The 20,553-nt window shown below is 35.7% G+C and overlaps 1 protein-coding gene across 3 annotated transcripts in view; it reads left to right on the plus strand.

Annotated features, from left to right (window-relative positions):
* Nucleotides 1-5,077: 5,077 nt before the first annotated feature.
* LOC131030312 (uncharacterized) overlaps nucleotides 5,078-20,553 on the plus strand; it is an 80,742-nt gene continuing 65,266 nt past the window's right edge. The window contains exons 1-3 of one of the 3 annotated variants that reach the window (XM_057961043.2): nucleotides 5,079-6,264; nucleotides 7,301-7,813; nucleotides 7,925-7,990. In XM_057961043.2, the coding sequence (XP_057817026.2) occupies nucleotides 5,192-6,264; nucleotides 7,301-7,813; nucleotides 7,925-7,990 (1,652 nt within the window). In that variant the 5' untranslated portion in view covers nucleotides 5,079-5,191. Of the gene's footprint in view, nucleotides 6,265-7,300; nucleotides 7,991-20,553 lie in introns of all 3 variants that reach the window. The other 2 variants (XM_057961042.2, XM_057961041.2) reach the window with 2 other exon arrangements.

A 20,553-nucleotide genomic window follows, 5' to 3' on the forward strand; every position in this document is an offset into this window, starting at 1 on the left:
CTTTGAAGGCCATTTTTACAAGATTTTTGATATTTTTGGAGTGCCGGTAAGCTCAAAAATGGCCCAGATTTGAAAGTGACGGCCTGCAACATTTCAGTAAAAAATATATATTGTTTTATCCCTAACAAAATGATTTTTGATTTGTTAGTATATCTTACTATATTTCTTTTTTTTGTGAAGATTACATTCTCCATATAAATGATTTTAAAATAAAATATATTTTTACAAAAAAGTAGGGAGAGGGAGTTGAACACTCAACCTCTCAACCCGACCTTCCTAACTACCCATACCTACCCTCCCCTTTTACCAATTGCTCTATTGTATTATTTGAAAATGTTTATTAAGGTAAATTACTATGGATAATAATTTGCAAATATTTCCATAAGATTTTAATTTATTAAAGTAATCTTAAAATGTGGAAATACATTTTGAAATATGTGATTTAAATAAATTATTTTTACCCTAAAACATTGGTAAAATATGTATTAGGGTAAAATGTTATTTCATATAAATGGATCTTATTTTGAAAAATATGTTAAAAGGTGTAAAATGTAATAATGAAGAAAATTAAATTTTGATATTGTTATTACCCTTTTTACTCTCTTGTAAATTATTTTTGCCCTTAATCACTAAATTAAATACTTGAGGGTGAATTTTATTTATTAAGAGATTAATTAAAGGATAAATATTTATTACAATGTTGTTTTATGTGCAGAAAGCTAAAATTCTTGGGCAAACATTAAAAGGGAGTATTCTTCATGGAAGATTACATTTTGATATTTTTTTGATTACCAAAAGGTGAGAAAGTATTGTAACATTATCAGAAGGGAAGTATTTTCTTTTACTTACTATACAAAATCTTTTACCTTATGTTGTTTAATAAAAACTATTATTGGAATAAATAATTACAAGTGTTTAATACTTTGATTTAAGTGAATTATTGTAAATAGGTATTTTACATAGGGTAAAATGATTATTGCCTAATCTAAAGTGGAATATATTTAATTTTTAATTAATAAGGGATTTGATTGGTTTATTTTATGTGGAGGAGATATTGAATATTTACGGGAAGTATTATCAAAGCAGAGGATAAAGGATATATTATTAAAGCTTTATTTACTGTGTATTTTAGGGATTCAAATATAATTATCTCTGTAAACCAAAGGGTGTGTCCTTTGGAAAAACAACTGTCTGTAACTCCCTCCTGTATGCGAAAGGGTGTGTCCTTTCACATATATCTTTTGGATCAGGTATTTATAGGGAGTCTTTTTCAATTAAAAAAAAGGGGGAAAAATTCACAATCTGTTAGGCTGCCAGTAGGGGCTATGGGATGTCTGTATTGGAGAAGTCTGTAGGAATGGAAGTATCATTTTGAGCAATCACTGTGTAATGGAGTATATGTAAGTGTAGCTATTGTATGCATTCACTCTCCAAAAATTAATATACAAGATTCGCTGTTTCAATTCCAGAATTCGTGTATACTTTTGTGTTGATGAATTTCATTTTGTCCTCTTGATAAATCCGATAAAGGGTTTAATACAGTGTGCCACCACAAGCTGTTATAATTGAATATAAGATTGGCTTCTTTATGTTCTTATAGCACTTAATGGAACCTCTGTATTGATAGTCTTGTGTTACAAGTTGCCTGAAAACTGTTTCAAGAGTTTAATTGAATTATTTGTCCACAAAGTATCGTGCATATTCCTGGATAGAGGCACTAGTCTATTATTTATTTCTGAGATTTTGATTTGTATGCATAAGGTCCTTACAAGGAAACATTCTTCCATATCCTATTTGAACTAATCCTTGCATATTTCATTCAAGTCCTGAAAGCATTTCATTTTCAATATACAATATCTTTAACATACACTTTTATTCATATTCAGTTTTCAGTTTTCAAAGTATTAAGCTAAAGCACATGATATAGCATAGTTGCAGAACACTAATTTGCCAGTTGTGTAAACTTGCTTAGAGGCTTAAATCCACATTTAAATAACTCTTTTGTGCTTGAGAGGGAAGGGTACACCCGCCTAGGTCTTGTGGAGCTTGAAGTGCGGAGGGATTTGGTCTTTGACCATCCCTGTTCATTGGCCAAGGCTGATTGGATTTCCTAAGGAGTTGGCAAGTCTTTGGGTTTTCCAATCTGCGGTTTTGGGCACCAGCAAATTCAACCAAGGAGAAATTTTAACATGCAACAAGAAAGAACCATAATTTCCCTACCTTTTTAACGTTGTCCAGAAAAGAAAATAGAGCAGAAGCGACAATTGCGGGGTTTTCCAAAACAGTGAGCTCCAATCGAGAATATTCAAGCAATTCTCCCCAAATTTGTTTTTCCAGAAGCAAGACATTTTCCAAAAATTTTCCCCCAATTTCTTCTACCAAAACCCCTTAACCCAGAAAGTACATATGCAAAGAAAAAGACTTCACGGGAAAACCACTAGAAAACAACCCCCTCCAATATTTTCAAAATCAATAGATATGCTTTTCCCAAAACGTAACTCCCATACACATACAAGATTCCTAAATAATTACATTCCATTAATTTCTTTAGTTTAGTAACCCCCACACATGCAAACTGAAAATAATAAATAAATATTAATTATTTCCTTTAAAATTAATTTTCAAAACAATTAAGTAATAGTTGTATTTTAATAGATTATTAAATGTGTAAGGAGAATCCTTAATTAAATGTTTATAATTAGTCAAATGAGACAACTATAATAAATGATTAATTTAATTAATTAATCTCCAAATACATAAATAGATGTTATTTTTAATTCCCTTAATAAATACTTTTTCCGAATTAATTTAAATAATTTAAATCTTTAAGTTCCACAATTTCAACTCATTAATTAATCAAATAACGACATCCAAATATCATTAAAATATTATACTAATCTTTTCACCAATATTAGATAATTATTATACTACACACACAAGAGCAGCAAAATACAACAAATCAAAACATGGAAGACTAACTAGGCTAACAACTGACATGACCGAACAAACACTAACAAGGATACCTGACATGAGATTCATTCCATAGGAACAAGGGTACGATGGGGTCTGACTGATAACTCCAATTTCCACGTTACCATTGGGTCAAAGAGCACGCTTAGACCTAAAGATTCAGGTGGAATCGATGCTCGGTACCTGCAGTTCTCCATCACCGAGAAAACATACACATTTACATCTAACATATACATGCACACCAATGTAGGAGAGTCGTGATAGTCTATGTCCCTCCAAAGTGGGTGACGAAAGATCATCTCCTCGCACCCCATACAGACTCATACCCATACAAGTAGACTAACACAAGACATATCTCATACATAAATGAGATATGTTAGTCCAAGGTCAGTATATACACGTATAATCTAACATCTAACCGTCCTTCAAGATAAAAGACATAACCAACATAATAAAAACCATCACATAAGAGAGTATCATCCAATCACATAAAACACTGAAGAAATCAACCAGAGTCAAACTAAGTTAAACAGAGTCTGATCGAGGGAGGGACATTACATCATAATATTATTGCATATCTTTTTAATTATACTAGATTTATTACACCTAGGATAAGGTTTCTTAGGTGTTGACTAAAACAATGTCACATTGTGAGGAGCATTTACATTTAGTTTTTGCTAGTCAGGGCTTTTGGTTTGTTACCATAAACATGGTAGTTTGCTTAGACCACATTGCATGACACATAAACCAAATAAAATTGCACATAATATTAACAAGCCTCCATATTTTATTAAAGCATTTAGTTAATTGCCATTGCATTATGTTAAAGGATGCTCGTAAACATTTTTGATAATAATTTTATTTACTTATACGTGAAGTACAAAAAATTAGTAGATGCTTGTAAATTGTCACTAGAATTTAGAAGAAAGTTAATGTATATGATATAGTGGTGCAAATTTTTGGTATAAAAAAAATTAGAAGTCACCTATAAAATTTACTTTGTAGTGTTGCCATGAGATGTTTGTATTAGTTTTAAACTAATCAATTTATTTATACTAGATTTTCATCACCCTCTAATAATAAAATGAGATTATAAAGTTTTCTAAAATTTTAAACTATGAACAAATATTTTAATTTTTGCCTAATACAAATTTTCCATAGTAGAAACTAATAATAAATTATAACAAGTGCCATATAGTGGCGAGTACTTGCCTCTTGATTTGTAGTTGAAATAGTAATTTTTGTTATAGTTATTGAATTTCTTTATTAATTATATAACTAATATAGTGTTGGACTATGATAAATTACAATTTTTTTGGTAGATAACCTTCTTGCTCATTTAAGAAACAAAAAAATGTCATTAAATTTTTTATAACTTATATTACATGTGAATAAACTCATAATTTATATTATTATATTATAATGCAATAAATATTTTAGATCAATTTGTTTATGCTGCTTAGTCACAATGATTTAGTTTCATTATCCTCGTTTTTATAAGATTTTATGTTTTTTTTATTATATGATATTTTTTATTTCTAAAAGGTCGTCGAATTTCAAAAATCCTCTAAAATTTAGTTTATTTTGATTATAAATTAAAGAAATTTTAAATATAATACATATTTTTAAAATATATATATTTTTAATCTTGTTCATACATTAAGCACTTATTTTAAAGAAAGAAAAATAATTGCTTTTCATTAGTCTAAATAATTTTTTTTAATAATCATATAAGTACAACAAATGAATTTTCATTACAATAATATTGCCTAACGATAAGTACTAATAAATATAAACAATAAAAAATTACAAAATATAACATCTAATTTTAACTTAAGCAAAATAATAATATACTTAATCAATATTTAGTTGGAAGAAATAATTGACCAAGACTCTTAAAGAAAACATCGCATGCGCAAAGCTGAAGCTATCTGCCAAACGAGGGCCCGGCCGCGCACCCGACAATTTCCAAGAAAGAAAGTTCAAATTGCGTTTTAATTTAAAGAAAATGTTACCCACAGGACTTCAAAATCCGTTATTTATTTACCTTCGATAAGGGCCAAAAGAAGAAGGTAATAAAGGTCCTAAACGCACATTCAATTGAATAATATTTTCTGTCCTAGTCATAGTCCATTCAGAGAGGCAGCAGACACGACATGAACTTTGATTACTTCACCTCAAAGTCTTGTTTGAAAACTAGCATAGAGGAGTACCTATTTTCATGGTGTTCGAGTTTTATCCCCAGACAATGAAAGACACGATCAATGCATGGATGACTCTGAACAAGGAAGGTGCAGAGGCCTTTTCTATCAATATAATTGAGACACAGAAAGAATTTGTAAAGCTGGAGACGGGCGGGTACACCATTTTGCTCACAGTACCCCCTACCTTCCATGATGCGTCCTCCCGTGACGATTCTTCTGTTTTTGTGGCTGTACAATCAGAAGAAGAAGGACAACAAATGGATGATACCATCAAAGAAGTCCTCCTAACGTTGAACGAGAAGTTAGAGAGAGTGAGAATTGGGCACAATTGCCTCAACAATGTACTTGACATCCTGCTGCAAGTTTTCAGGCATTACAGGTGCAAGAAAAAGCCTAAGATATGTGACTTAGATTGTCATAGTCAAAATCAAGGGCAGCCCAACGAAGCCAAGTCATCATATCTGTACAAGGTGGCTGAAGAGGCTAGAGTAGAGTGTGTGAAGGCTTTTTCCAGAGCAGATGAAAGCTCAATTGTAGGCGGCAGAATATTACCATGGTGTTCTGTTTCCGTGCATCCGAATTTAGGGACTATTAAATTGTCGATGGAAATTGATGGAATAATGGCATCTGATAATGTCACGAAGGCTTTGGGGTTTTGTTTTGGTAGCCCTCTCAAAATTACCCTGAGCTTTAAGCCTCGGCTATGGTTAATAGAAGAAGAGCTTCCACCAGAGGTCTTTCGTACAGTTGAAGTATCAGTGTGCAGTAATCAGGTGGAAACTTCAGTCCATATAGTACCTGACGAATGGGATGATAGAATGAAGGTTTCTCTTACTAAATGTTGCTTTGATAGCATACACCAGTACGGGCCTCAAGTCTTAGTGCCGGCTCTTGTGTGGGAGTTTTTCAAAGATACGGCTGACGATTTGCTCTTACATGGTTTGCAACAAGCGGAGGAGTCCAACAATGTTTTTACTAGGCTTTTGAATTTCATTGGCATCCGGTTGAGTACAATGGGAAGTTGGTGTTGCAATTGTAAGAAAGAACTTTCGCCTCTCTCCCGATCATGGTACTGTGATGCAGAGCTGTGGTACGAATCATTCCTACCATCCCTTATCCTTCGAAATTATGAGGTGCCGTAGAAGTTTAGAAATCTTGGATAATACTTGTTTACTGAGGATATAAAACAATTTCCAGTTTTCTTAAGATTTTAAGTATCATTTACAACAGATAGAATTTAATGTTGAAATTAAGGTGAAGTTTCACTTTTAGTTGGCGTTTCTATTTGTCATACTTCTGGATCCCTCATAAATCAATGTGTGGTCGGATTGCTTTAAAGAAATCGTCGTCCATGAATATTAACTTTATTGAAGCCTGAAGGGAAGATGCGAAGTTAGCTTGTGAAGAAAATTATATGACTGAATTCATGAACAGATTTTATGGCTTTTAATTTTATGGATGTTAGGTTTACAAGCATAGCTTTAAGATCCATCCATCATCCCTGTTTATACTGTGTGGTTGTATTTTGATAGCCAATACTTCTATTATGCGCCTTCTTGTATGATGATGGCAAATGATTGCCAGGCATTTAAGCTATTTAAGATGTTTCATGGCGTGTGAATGCTCTTATATAAATTTTACAATACAGTGATGTAATTTTGCACATTATTCCTTGATTCAAGTTTGAATCGTGTGAACATTTGTACTTATGAATGGACAACTTCAGGAGCAGATATCAAATACAAAGACGTGTCCCTAAGGGTGTTAAGAACATTCTGGCAATCCCAAACTCTCTGATTTTGGGTTCAAGAACTATGATCCAAAAGTTGATTTCGTTAAATATGGATGTAATTGTTACAAAAAATACAGACAAAGAAACAAGCTTGTGGAAATCTGATAAACCTAATATTTTGTAGAACTGTTTCTGGAAAGAAAAAATTGGCAAATGCAAATCTTCAATATTAAAATTCTTCTCTCCTCCATTTATTGCACTTAATTGCATTTCGAGTAAATATTAGTTAAATTAATCCAAATAGATTTAAGGAGATAGGCACTCCTAAATCGCTACATAGTTATATTGTCTAGTTCACAGCCTGAAAACACGCAATTGATTTGTTTCTTATCAGTTTGTTTAGGCATGAAGAGTTGGGCGTAGGAGCATCAGTTCTACAAGAACTTCAGAATTCTGAGCTTATCGAATTAGAGCTCTCGCTTGCAATGGCAGCATCAACAAGTGACCGTGATGTTTTTGAACCATACCCAACTTTTCTTCTCAAGCAACGAGAAATTAGGGGCCGATCTGGGTCCTTCAGCACTGATATAAATAGAAGTACAGAATCATTACAGACCAGTCAATCTGTTGGCCAAATGCAGCTTCACCACGATGTCAAGAATCATTCGACATTTAATAAGGAGAATAAGAAGATGGATGTCTTGATGGGGCTGATAAATTCATTTCCTCCAGTTGCAGAGATGCAAGAATGTCAAAGTGAATTTGAATTAAGACTGAGGCTATCAACATCACTTCAAAAATTTCTGACAATTGATAAATTTCATGCCTATGAGAGCTTGGGGGAAGAGTTTGTAAAAGACTTATGGCTTCCATACAATGTTCTCAGATTTGTGTTGTTCACTAACAGGTTGTACCTCCATCTACTTCAGGATGAGTTTAATCTGCAAATACCAAATTCCTACTACCAATTTGCAGTTTTATATGACTCTGAAAGGGAGCAATACTATGAGCATTGCAGGGCTACAAAAGGATCTTTCTTCGCCTATCATGGCAGTCCTACAGAGAACTGGTACTCTATATTAAGGTTAGTTACTTCAGAGTTGCCTTTTTTAGTTGGAAATGTCATGTGTGTTATTTTTGTTGTTGGAAATGCTGTTCTTGACTTTTGAGTTAGGATAATACTTACCAGGAAAATTCATTATAGGAACAAAGACCGTATCTCTGTCCCCTTCTCAATACCCACAATTTCCGATAACTACAATACCTTAAGTTGGTTGGCGTCTCTGTCCCATACTGGTGCCAATATGCCTATGTCCCAAGCTGATTATGCTTTGGATTAAAACGATACATCCCACCCTTTTCCCTTTGTTTAAATTTTATGTTTCTTTACAAGGAAAGTTTATAATCTACTGTACTGTTATGGGAACCGACTAGGGAAAACTACAGATACCAAATAATATGCGCCATTTAGAATTAGAGGTTAAAAATATCAATTATGAATTTATTTCCAGTGATTTTCTAGGATGTAGCAACCGCAAACAACTTCATTCTATACAGTAGGAATGATGCATTTTCATTCATCCCCAGAGCTTTGTATGTCAAAACCTTTAAAAAAAATAAAAAATATCACAAGATAGTAACAAAATGTCTCGTCTAGATCTTGGTTTAGGCTGAGACATTTGTTGATTTTATACTTTCAGATTAATGTAAAACTTAGAAATCAGAATTTAGTTTCTAATTAATTTGTTTGTTGTTAAAATTTAGAGATTTCTAGATCTAGGCATAGCATAAAAATGAACAAATAAGAACAAAACACAATTACTCTGGGAAAACCTCCTAGGAGGAAAAACCCAGCCAGAAAAGATCCTCAGATCTAATTATGGATTATATTCATATAATGATTGCAACACTTATCTCAAGTACTTGAAGATGCCTGCACTTAGGGCTGATAAGGTCTTCCACAAGACTGCACTTTCATAGGCATCAAGCCTTCAAGTCTGCCTCCTTTAACACTTAAAACAGCAATCAGGTCCACACCCTAGGTCTGCATTATATTGTATCTGAAGTCTGCACCTTTGCTGGACTGCAACCTTAGCACCTTGACCTAGATTAGTTCGCTCTCCTTATGATGATATTTGCACCTGAAATTCGTACCTTTAATGGCAGATATAGTTCGCTAATATTGCTTCTTCAACTTCGCATTTTGGCAGATGTATATTTCGCATAGAGGGATATTCATTGTGTGTTGAATGAGGTGAATGTGACTTTAATTATATGTGATGCAAGATCCATTTATGTCGGCCTATGATAAATTAATAACCTTTAATTTATTGTATCTCTTTAACCGAAATGCTTTATAGGGTCGGCCCTATTCATGTTAGCACGTTATCTTGCATGTAGCATGGTGTTTTATCATGTAGCGTGGGGTTTTATGAAGTACCGTGAGATATAGGGCCCAACCCTACACGTTGAAGAAGGGGCTGGCCCCTTGGGCGGATTCCAATGTTGCCCAAGGCAATTGGAATCCGCCATTCCCTAATTACAATCAACAACATTGGCTGATGCATCAACTCCAGTCTTGCAACAATTGGTCATGCTGAAGCCATGAAACATGTTGATATTTGATCCACATGCCTCACCCAAACCTATTTGACTAGGGTTCAACTCAGTTTAGATTACCCTGCCTTAGATTCCATGGCAAGTCAATTCGATCCATATAGAGATCAAACCATGCATGTACATGGATTTACGGATGAAATAGTGACGGATTGAGTTAAAAAATCAACTTTATTAACCATTCAATAGGAGGTTAAAGAATATTGTCTTCAAATTGTCATACATTGAATGAAATAAAGAACAGAAGGAATAATATGAATGCTTATGAATCATTAAGAAAGGTTAATGAATCTGCTAAATACGGTATTCACAGTACATCAAGGTAGTGCCGAAGTCAAAAGCTACAAATATCAAAACAAAAATTACAAATATACTGTAAAGTTGTGAGATGAACATGGCTACTATCTGATCCTCAAATATTATAAATTCTTCCTTGGCATGTTGAAGGATGTTTGCAGAGAATAAATTGTTTCTATGGTGGTATCTTGTGTAATCTTAAGTATGGTTTAGTTGTTCTTTAAGAAAATGTCTAATATCATCCAGTGCCAGATGTTATCTCCAAACAATGAAAGAAGCCTGTTAAGCCAACTCAAAAATGAAAATTTGAAAGATAGATGTAGTTTCAAAATGCAATGTAATACACTTTTCTAGAAAATAGACAGAAAGATGACTGCAGGTTCAGAATATCTGCTAAGCTGCACCGAAGTTTATTCTTATAATGACCCTGTCGACATACATCTCAGAAATATGCAATTTATTATCATCATTTTCTCACAAAATATAGATGCACATACTAATCAGATCTGAAAGGTTACCAGTAAATCACTGTGCTCAGAGGGACAGCCTGTGTATTTCCATATGAATCAGTGGATTGTTGCGCAGGACAGTTCACACTCAGACTGCAATGAGGGTTTTGGAAGTGCTGTGTTGACCTCCTGATCTGATATACGCTTGGATCCCTAGCGCCTGGTCTGGTAGAAGGTGTGGTTGAAGTTTGGGCATGGAAGACCCTAGATTTGATGTATATTTCTGCCAAAGTTGTGTGTAAGAGTTGATCTGCAGATCAGTCCTTCCTTATCTGCCACTGATGACATATGACTGAGAGAAAGGTAGCGCTGGACTGGGATTCAAGGCGTAACATCCCTCAAGCTCTGATCACCAGATGTGTGAAAGGCAGTCGAGATTTCCAGGTCCGATATACTTCTTGAAATGCTTCCATCACTGCTGAAGAATGATGGATCCAAGCCGCCTATGTTCTGTCTTCTTCACCTATTGCTGATGTTCAATATAGGGTTTGTACTGCTCCAGATCGGAATGGATCTACCGTCCAGGTATCTTGTTGAGAACTAGAATTTGTGAGCAGCAGTATGTTATGAGACTCCGCCTAGCAGCTCAAATGTAGCTGCCAACTGAAAAATTAGTAGTGTGAAAGTTTGAAACTCCAATTCTTTTCCTCCAAAACACTGCACCCATCTTTAAAGTGTCCAAGGATTGAAATTGTAAGTCCAGATGCAAACCCTGATTTGGATTTGCTCAGAAAGTAGAGACAGGGGTTTTGTCCTGACTCACTTGTGCAAGCAGGGTTTTCGTCCTCATGATGCACTGCAAACTGAGTTTGCAGGGATTCGCCCATGATTCACGAAAAATCCAATGTCCTTGAATGAAAAATAGAACTTCAATTTATACTCGAACACCTTAACACAAGGCAGGTTGGCCTTCACAAGGAATTGGCACCCAATTTTTTTTTTTTCAAAATTGACTTGGCCTCAACAGAAATATTAATGTTGTTATTAAAATAATAATAATAATTACTAATTATATAAGGGACATGAAAGTCCTGTCCCAAATATTAGTTGTCCTCAAGCAATACAAACTTCTGAAACACTGCTCATTTATCCAGCGCACTGCAATAAAAAAGACATCCTCTTTAGCAGTAATATTCACTAATTCAGGCTTCCTCATGTTCCTTGTCTTCTCAATGATCTCATCAACATGTGTGTAAGCTTCGGCATCATGTACAATTACTCCTGAATTGGTGTCATGAAATTTACCTTGGAATCTACAAATTTTGATCATGATACCCCAAACTACAGGTTCATAGCTGCACAAGGAAAAAATGAGTAGAATCATTATACTATGGCTGTCACCTTGCACCCTTTTGCTTTGACCCCGAGTTATAAAGGTTGGAAGCCATCCTTCATCATTGATTATGGACTGTAAACTCCTCCATCATGTGACTGAAAACTCTTTTTTGGCTGCAAGGAAAGTGTGGAGTGTGCTGGACATGTTGAGGATAACAGATCTAAAACTGGGAACCATATTTAAAGGGACCCTTGGCTTGTGTTTAATGCATCCCATGTTCATTCCAGCTAAGTCAAAATTTTGCTCCTCAACCCATAAGTTCCATTCAACAATTATTCTCTTTGGTGTTGATTGTAACTAGGTAGAATACGTATTCCAATTGCCTTAAGGCAACATTGGAATCCACCAAGGGCTGGGCCCTTCTCCTCTCACACGCTACTCTTGGGGCTGGGCCCTTCTCATCCCACACGCCACTCTTAGGGCAGATCCCACATGCCACTCTTAGGGCAGGGCCCTATACATCACACATTCCTTAACACCACGCTACTCCTCAATACCATGATACGTGCAAGATAACATGCTTACATGAATAGGGCCGACCCTATCTAATAAAGGGTTTCGGTTAAAGTGATGCAAATAAATTAAAGGTTATTAATTCATCATAAGCCGACTTGATTAGGAGTGGTTGCTCTCCTATAAATAAGTCATATATCTCTCATAATATGATTAATAGAGTCTGCAAGCAAATGCGAGATATATCCTCCTTGTGCAGCGAACTCCTTTACAAGCAGTAGGTCACAGCGAATGTATTCTTCTTGTGCAGCGAACTCCCTTACAAGCAGTAGGTCACAGCGAACTACATGTATGTGCAGATCTAAGTGATGCTCACAGCGAATTCCATATATGTGCAGATCCAATTAATGATCACAGCGAACTTCATGAATGAACAGCAGATCCAATTAGTGATCACAGCGAACTAAATGAACAGCAGATCTAATTGGTGATTACGAATTCCATGAATCTCCATTGAAGGCTCAAGCAAAGAACTGCAACTAGTTGAAAGGTGCATACACAGCAAGACAAGTTAGAAGGACTGTAAAACATGATCACTGTCAACAAACTAGCTGTGTAGTCTTCCATACCATCTTCCTTGTGACTGCAACTTCTATACTCCAGATAAGTGTGTAATTGTCAATTGAATCTAAAACCATAATCAGATCTGAGGATCTTTTCTGGCTGGGTTTTTTCCTCCTAGGAAGTTTTCCCAGGGTAACTTTGTCTTGTCTCTTTTGCATTCATTTCTTATCATGCTTAAATCTGAAAATCTAATTAACCTAGTTGGAAACAAATTCTGATTTTCTGAGTATCATCTAATCTGAAAGTGCTAAAATTAACATTTGGTAGCCACTTTAGAAGTGTAATATTGAGCATAACCACAAACATATAAACACCATTATAATCAAGCATCTTACTTCCAAGAAGAATTACAACTATCATTAAATGATCTTTCTTCCATTGAGCCATGACAACTCTAGGGTATCTTCAATGTCTTGAAGTGCTATCTTTTCTTTCTTGAATTTTGTCTCCATGATGAGCTCTCCCATGGGACATACCTTTGACCTGCCTAATATTATGCTAAAATCCCTCATGAAAAATTGATATAAGTTGTTGCATTCCTTGAATCCATCTACTATGTTGGCTAGTTGCTGTGCCCAATTGTTCTTCTTATGTATTGAAGGATCCTAGATACCTAGCTGAGCTTCATTACCACAACTCACTCAGAGTCTCATCCAAATCAGCTCTAGGATGGCAGAAATGAGTGTCATTCATAATGGAATTGGAAACCTTTCACCTGCATTTTTATGCAAGGAAATATTTTTACGGTGCATTGATCTATTGCTGTTTATGTCTGGAAACATCAAAATTGATACCATTAAAATAATGCAACAGCTGTAGGTATGGAACCCCGCCACACATCAAACATGTGTTTGGTGGAGAGGCACTGGATAGCCAAACACAGACTGAAAACTCTCCATTAGAGGTTTCCAACTAAAAGTTAGTTTTTCCCATGGTTGGAAACCCCAGCAAAATCACTTGTATGAATGCCAATGGGGTAGGATGGTGTCTGCTAACAATAATGACAGCAGTGTTAGGACTAGAAATTAGGTTCATTGCTGTCCTGGGAATGCTTTTGCTGTCATAGGAGGATAGCACATCACTCAACCTTCTCATGCTTTGACGTTGATCTTCTGCATAGATACCCCAATTTGGATTCAATTTATCACGCTCCTGTGGTACTACCCTTGCATTCATGAGATTTCCTTTTATCATTGTACCAAGGACTGCCATAGTCATGAAATTAGCTAGTGTGCTAGTTTATGGGGCTGGAATCCGCAATCCAAAGTCTGAAAATATTAGGGTCAACACCATAAAATGGGTACAACAGTCAATAATCAGTGATATCGACAATTTTGAAGCTGGAAATAACTGAATAGTGACCGAGAATCCCTCCAAACATAGCTGCATACTTCTGAAACCCTTCCAAATCAGGAAACTTGTGATGGAACATACTTGTTCATCTGCAAATAGTGACTTGTAATGGCTGGACATACGGAGAACAATAGATCTAAAGTTGGAAACCATTTTTACTGTGGCCTTTGGTTCATGTATCTTGCAGCCAACACTTATCCCTATCATGTTTAGTTGGTGATATTCAACAAAAAATTCCCATTTCACAAATATCTAATTGGTTAACCACCTTAGGAGAGTGATAGTGAGTAAATCCAAGACAAAACATTATCATATTGAAGTATCTTTCCTTGAAATCTTCCTATGGCCCCTATAACTTTCTTAATGGAAACACCATGCCTTCTCAACCCATGATGATACTCTATAGTCAATGGTGACCTTGAGAATTTAAGCACCATGCAATGCTGCTCCCACATAAGCCAAGTATAGTTCCAAAAGATGGCTCGCCTTTGGATATGGTGGTGATTGTTGCCTATTGATGTTCCATTCCCCTCGCTATGACACATCTTGGAGTTTCCTCTTTGATGCCTAGTGGCACTTCATTTTCCTTTTGGTTTTCAATTTCATGATGAACTTTCCCATAAAATGCTCCCCATGCAATCTCCATCTTTTGCTAATCTCTCCAAAGCCCATGATATAAAAATATTTACACATCTCTTGTTCACCTCAAAGAATGATCAATTGTCTTGCCTTCAAGGTGCAAGGGATGTGTAGTGGTTTATCTTTCATAAACCTCCTCACTTGTGTTTATTGCTATATCTGATAAATTAAACACATGAATTAATAATAAAGATGACAATGCATACTAGATATAGAAGTAATATATGTCTTTATTCACACATGGAATTATAATAGAAGAAGATCAGAGATGATTAGCTAAGGATCAAAGTTGATTTGACTAGATCATACTACCTTCCTTGATGATTAACAATATATTTAAAGGACCCAACAGTTGCCAAGAAGAACACAACCATCAACCAACTAGCGGTTATAACTACCCAAAGCCGAAAAACCATAGAAACGGGACTTAGACTTGGCACGGACTTGGCAAGGGGGACTTGACTCGGGACTCAGCAAAAAACTCGACACAAACTTGGTAGGACTTGACAAAGTGAAAAACCCAAGAAATTTAGAGATTTTTAAGGATTTTAAACTTGTTTCATGCACCCTTTATTAAGAAAACCTTAAAGACACAATAACATAATCAAATAGAAGCTAATTTCATCACATACACAAGTATACATCGATCACATTAGCATAAACACAAATTGTAGCTGAAGGAAATAGCAAACTTAGATGTATAAATATTGTCAAATGTATACAAAACTCATGAAATATGAAATCCATGACATCAAATGCTCCACACAAATATCAAAACAACTACATGTCTATGGCTCAGAGGAGCCTACATCCTTCCTACAAAGGCGTCCAAGGTAGGTCCTGGATTATTCAGCAACCATAGTTTCTGTCTGTGACTCCATTCTACCCTCACCAACATTAGTTGTTTCTGTGTCTTCTCGTGCTCTAACCTCCTCCGCTACAATGGCTACAGCCTCAGCCTCTCTATCTTCTTGGTCGATCCAATCAAGGTCCTCATCACTAAAGACATGATCTATAGCCTCAATGATCCACTTAGATTTTGGATCGACCTCCTCTAGCGTGATTGGGGTGAACTCATGGTCCAAAACCCGTCTTTGTCTAGGACGAAGGTTGTAATGAACAAAGATTAGATCATTCAATCTCTCTACAGACAGTCTATTGCGCCTCTTGGAGTGTATGTGCTCAAACATACTCCAATTGCGCTCACAACGGGAAGCACTGCATGGTTGGCTCAAAATACGAATGGCTTTCGTTGAAAATTGGGTGTTTTTGTTGCAAATGTGATGTTGATGATTATGATTGGTTGTCATTGATGTCAACATAATGGTTGTCATTAGCTTAGTCACCGCATTCGCCGAATTTCCAGTTTCAAGTTCGGAATTCAGCGAATCTATATAAAATTAATAAAGATTGAAAAAATTCGCTGGGAATTCGTACGACAAGCCCAACCGTCGCTATTCCCATGCCGTGTGAGCCCACCACGAGAAAGATCAACTATCTTAGCGAAAATGGTTCGAATGCTGGCATAGGGGCTGACATGAAGATCCACCGAATGCTATATGAAGTATTAATCATAAGAATGCTATAGGAAGTATTGATCTTTCCTCTTTTTCAAACAACACTCGGCAAAATCCTTTGTTCTCACACTGTCGGATAGAACACCTCCCATACTGTTGTCCCACACATAAGTATTTAACTTACAATGCTGCTGGTACAACTGTCTATGCCTCTTTTGAACAACATGCTGCCAAATGTTGTGAAGCTCCTCCATTCGAATCGGTTTGATCAAGAAATCATAGGTGCCATGTGTTACGCCTTGCATCACAACGCTCGTTTCTCCCTTTGCAGACATCATTGCATAGAGAAACCCGAGACTCTCTGTCATCGATTGACAGAATGAAAAATAAAAGCTACGGTGATGTTTCAGAAATAACACACAACTCTTATTTTTCCTTAGGGTTTGTAGCTTCAATCTCCAAATGCTATCACTTGATTTAAGCTTCTATTAGGTTTTCAAGTCTCCAAAGAAAAACAACACCGACAATACTCAAATACAACAGGCAAATCTGACCCCAACCCGACGATCTCCAGTAAGTTAAAGCTGTCATCTTTGTTGCAAAGACTGTGTGAGTGTACGTGGCCATGCATTTTTGTTTAAACTACTTTATTATTATTGAAAGGTGAACATAAAAGATTTTATTTTCGACCAAGAGTAATGTTATTTTAATATACTTTTATGATATTAAATAGATTTAGATTTATTAATTGTTTTATAATTTTAATTTATATTAAAAAATAAATATTTAGTATATTTAATTTATTATTATTTTAATTTTTCTTTAATCTGTTTATAATGCTTTCAAATCTATTTTGTAATGTTAAACTATTTTGATAATTTATTAGATATATTATTTAATTTAAAAAAATAAATTATATAAAGCGAATTTAATGTCGAATTTTCTTTCCTAATTTTTTGCCCTTGCCGAATTTCATCCGAATTTTATGGTTGCCGAACTCGAATTCGAACGCGGTGACTTAGGTCATTAGTGACAACATGTGTTCTTGGTGTTGGTGATCCGGAAGATATGTCCCTGGAACCTTTGGAGCTCCGGAAGATGTGTTTCAGTATGGATTAGTTGTGTTGGTGGTGATCCGGATATTTCTGTTTATCGGATATGGTGTTGATTGATTGCATTCATGGATATCTTGATTCCATTCTTATTTTTGGTGTTTTGGGCAATGATTTTTGGGTCCGGACTAAGTCCAGAATTCGAGGATGTGTAGTGGCTTTGGTATAAGAATTCGAGGATGTGTAGTGGCTTTGGTATAACATGTAAGTCATGATTTGGGTTTGGAATTTGTAATGGTTGTAACGTATTGATCTGACCGATGATGTGCATTGTGGTATGGTCTACTTCTCATTCCTTCCCACCATCAGAATGTTTAGTGTTGACCTATTTTAGATCCTGTCTTGGCCGACTTGGAAGATTATGCTTCCCGGAAGACAGCATATATATGAGAATGATCTAGATAAGTTAGTATGAAAAAGTGTGGCATTGTTATTGAAGATATGCGAGATTGGTAAGGAAGCTATAAGAACCCCAGTCCTTTCTGCACTTATATTTTTTCAATTTTGGCTGATTGACATTTGTTAAACACTTGGCATGTATTCATCTTTAGGACTGATTTCTGAGTTTGTTTTTTGTCTCAGAAGTTTAGAGTTTGAGTTTGATATTTGTTCTCAATGCCAAATTATAGATAAACACATGTAAATGATAAATAATAACATGGGAAACAAATAATGAAGGAAAGCACCAAAATTTATGATTTCTCCTTGAACAACAATGGAAAATACAACGATATCAGATTTGATACAGGTCTGAAATGTTATGATTTATAACTTCGGTCGGAGTAATCTCATCAAATCATATGTACAAGTAATGCTGATTATACCATCAACATGATTAATGATTTGTTAATATGTATATATACATATTAATATATGTAATAATAATAAGTGCTCTTATTATTATTATATATATGAATATTTATATATACATAATTTATGATTGGAATATTAAATCATTAATCATGCTGTTGATAAATCAATGAGATTACATTCATGTTGAATCGATAAGTAATATCGATTATATTAATCTAGTGATTAAATTGAATTTATAATCACGTTGTTTATACCAAATTGAATATGAGTGCCGAATTATTTAGCATTTGCTAAATGATCATAAGTATCGATTATATTGATCAAATGGAATGATCAATATAAATCGATCATCCACATTAAACAGTTCGATATTATTAATCGCTGTTTGAATCGACTATGGTCGATCTTCATATCAAAACGATTATGTGAATCGTTACCTGCTGTTAATAATAACCAACAATTATGTGAATCGTTACCTGCTGTTAATAATAACAAATGATTATGTGAATCGTTACCTTGCAAACAAACGGTTATGTGAATCGGTATTTAGAGAGGCATGTCTATTCATCAACATGTCTCCACGTATGTGGAGGCATGTCTATTCATCAACATGTCTCCACGTACATAGAGGCATGTCTATTCATCGACATGCCCAAACCGTGTTGTATATATCATGATAGATTTCGATTCTAAAGGCAAGTACAGAAATCGAAAGTGCAAGCCAATAAGACATCGATCTCTTTCATTTGCAGTCCAACAAACACTTTGTGAATTAATTTGTGTTCTCATATTTGCAGCAACCTGCACATAGAGTTCATAGTCATATAGCTTAGTTGTGAACTAAGTAATAGAAAGAAAATTAAAACTACTCACATGTTAAATTTGATATAAATTAACATGGTATCAGAGCAAGTTTGAAGAAAAGATCTGATCAGATTTGTAAAAGGAAACAACAAAGATCCGATCAGAGTGGGTTCCTGTTGTGACCTTTTTCACACATCGCCCCGTTGCAAATGGGGACCCTCTCTTTTCTTGCTTTCTAGGGTTTTGTTAGTGTCCTATGGCCTTCCGCTTCAGTTTTTCCAAGCCTTGCCCAGTTTTGAGCAGTTCAGGTCCTGACGATTGAAAGTTAGTTTTTGCAAATCATGTGATTCCATGATACAAACACCAACAAAGTGCTTAGAAAGGCCAAAGGACAAAGATCGCAATTGATTTGGGCGAATTTGGACAACTTTCTATTTTTAGAAAGTTTGTTTTTTGCTTTTTCCTATTTTTTAGGATGTTTTGTTTTTGGCATTTTTATCCCGATCCCCGATATGGCTATTTTTAGAAAGTTTTCCCTATTTTTTAGGGATGCCTGCTTTTTGCTTTTTCAGGATAGGAATCTGGGGTTTGCACTAATCCCACTGACTAGCTTTGACCGGGACCCAAAATTTCCAAGTTTTGACCTAAAAAGCTAGTTCCCTACATTTTAGGGGTTGTATCGCTTCAAAAGGTTTGCCTAAATATAGATTTCAAATTTCAAGTTAATCTGGCTAATTTTGGTTAAAATGTGAAATTTTGAAATTTTCCAAAATTTTGTCTAAGTATGGCTAATATTGTTGTGGCAGGGGTTCATCAAAGTCCGCCATGTTGGGGAAGAGGATCAAGGACCGCCATAAAGCTATGCTTGAAAGTCCGCCATGCCTTGAGAAGGTAGCCAAAGCTCCGCCTGAAGAACAAGCTTCAAAGCTCGCCATGTGGGAGCTTCATCAAACTCCGCCATACCTCGGAGAAGCCTTGAGGAGCTAGTCTAAAACTCTGCCTTGGTGGTCATGTCTCCCAAAGTCCGCCATGCAAAAAGGCTAAGCCAAAAGTCTGCCCATGTTGGTCACCTCTAAACTCCGCCATGTCATGTGGAAGGGCCATCAAAACTCCGCCCAAGCATGTCAAGTGGTGGTCATGTCTTGTCAAAAGTCCGCCATGTGGGAGTGCTTCAAAACTCCGCTCAAGGAAGACCTTCAAAAGTCCGCCCAAAGTTTGATAGACATGAGGAGATGCCATAGAAAGTCCGCCCTATGCCCAAGTAGCCCTTGGTGTTGAAGAGGTAAGTCCGCCTTAGCAAACAAGGAGATAGAGGAAGATAAACCCCGCCCAAGATGCCAAGTGTGAAGTTACAGACCCGCTTAAAACTCCGCCATGCCTTGGAGAGGTAAGGAAAGTCTGCCATAGAGGGATCAAGAAAGTCCGCCATGCATGTTGGAAAGGCTATGAAGAGCAAGCTCCAAAGTCCGCTCTAGGAGAATGTGTTCAAAACTCCGCCCATGGAGAAGGTAATTCAAACTCCGCCTTGGAAGAAGTAGCACCAAAGTCCGCCCTCCATGTTGAAGTAGATGCTT

This window comes from Cryptomeria japonica, chromosome 11 (genome assembly GCF_030272615.1).
Source record: "Cryptomeria japonica chromosome 11, Sugi_1.0, whole genome shotgun sequence".
Lineage (NCBI taxonomy): Eukaryota > Viridiplantae > Streptophyta > Pinopsida > Cupressales > Cupressaceae > Cryptomeria > Cryptomeria japonica.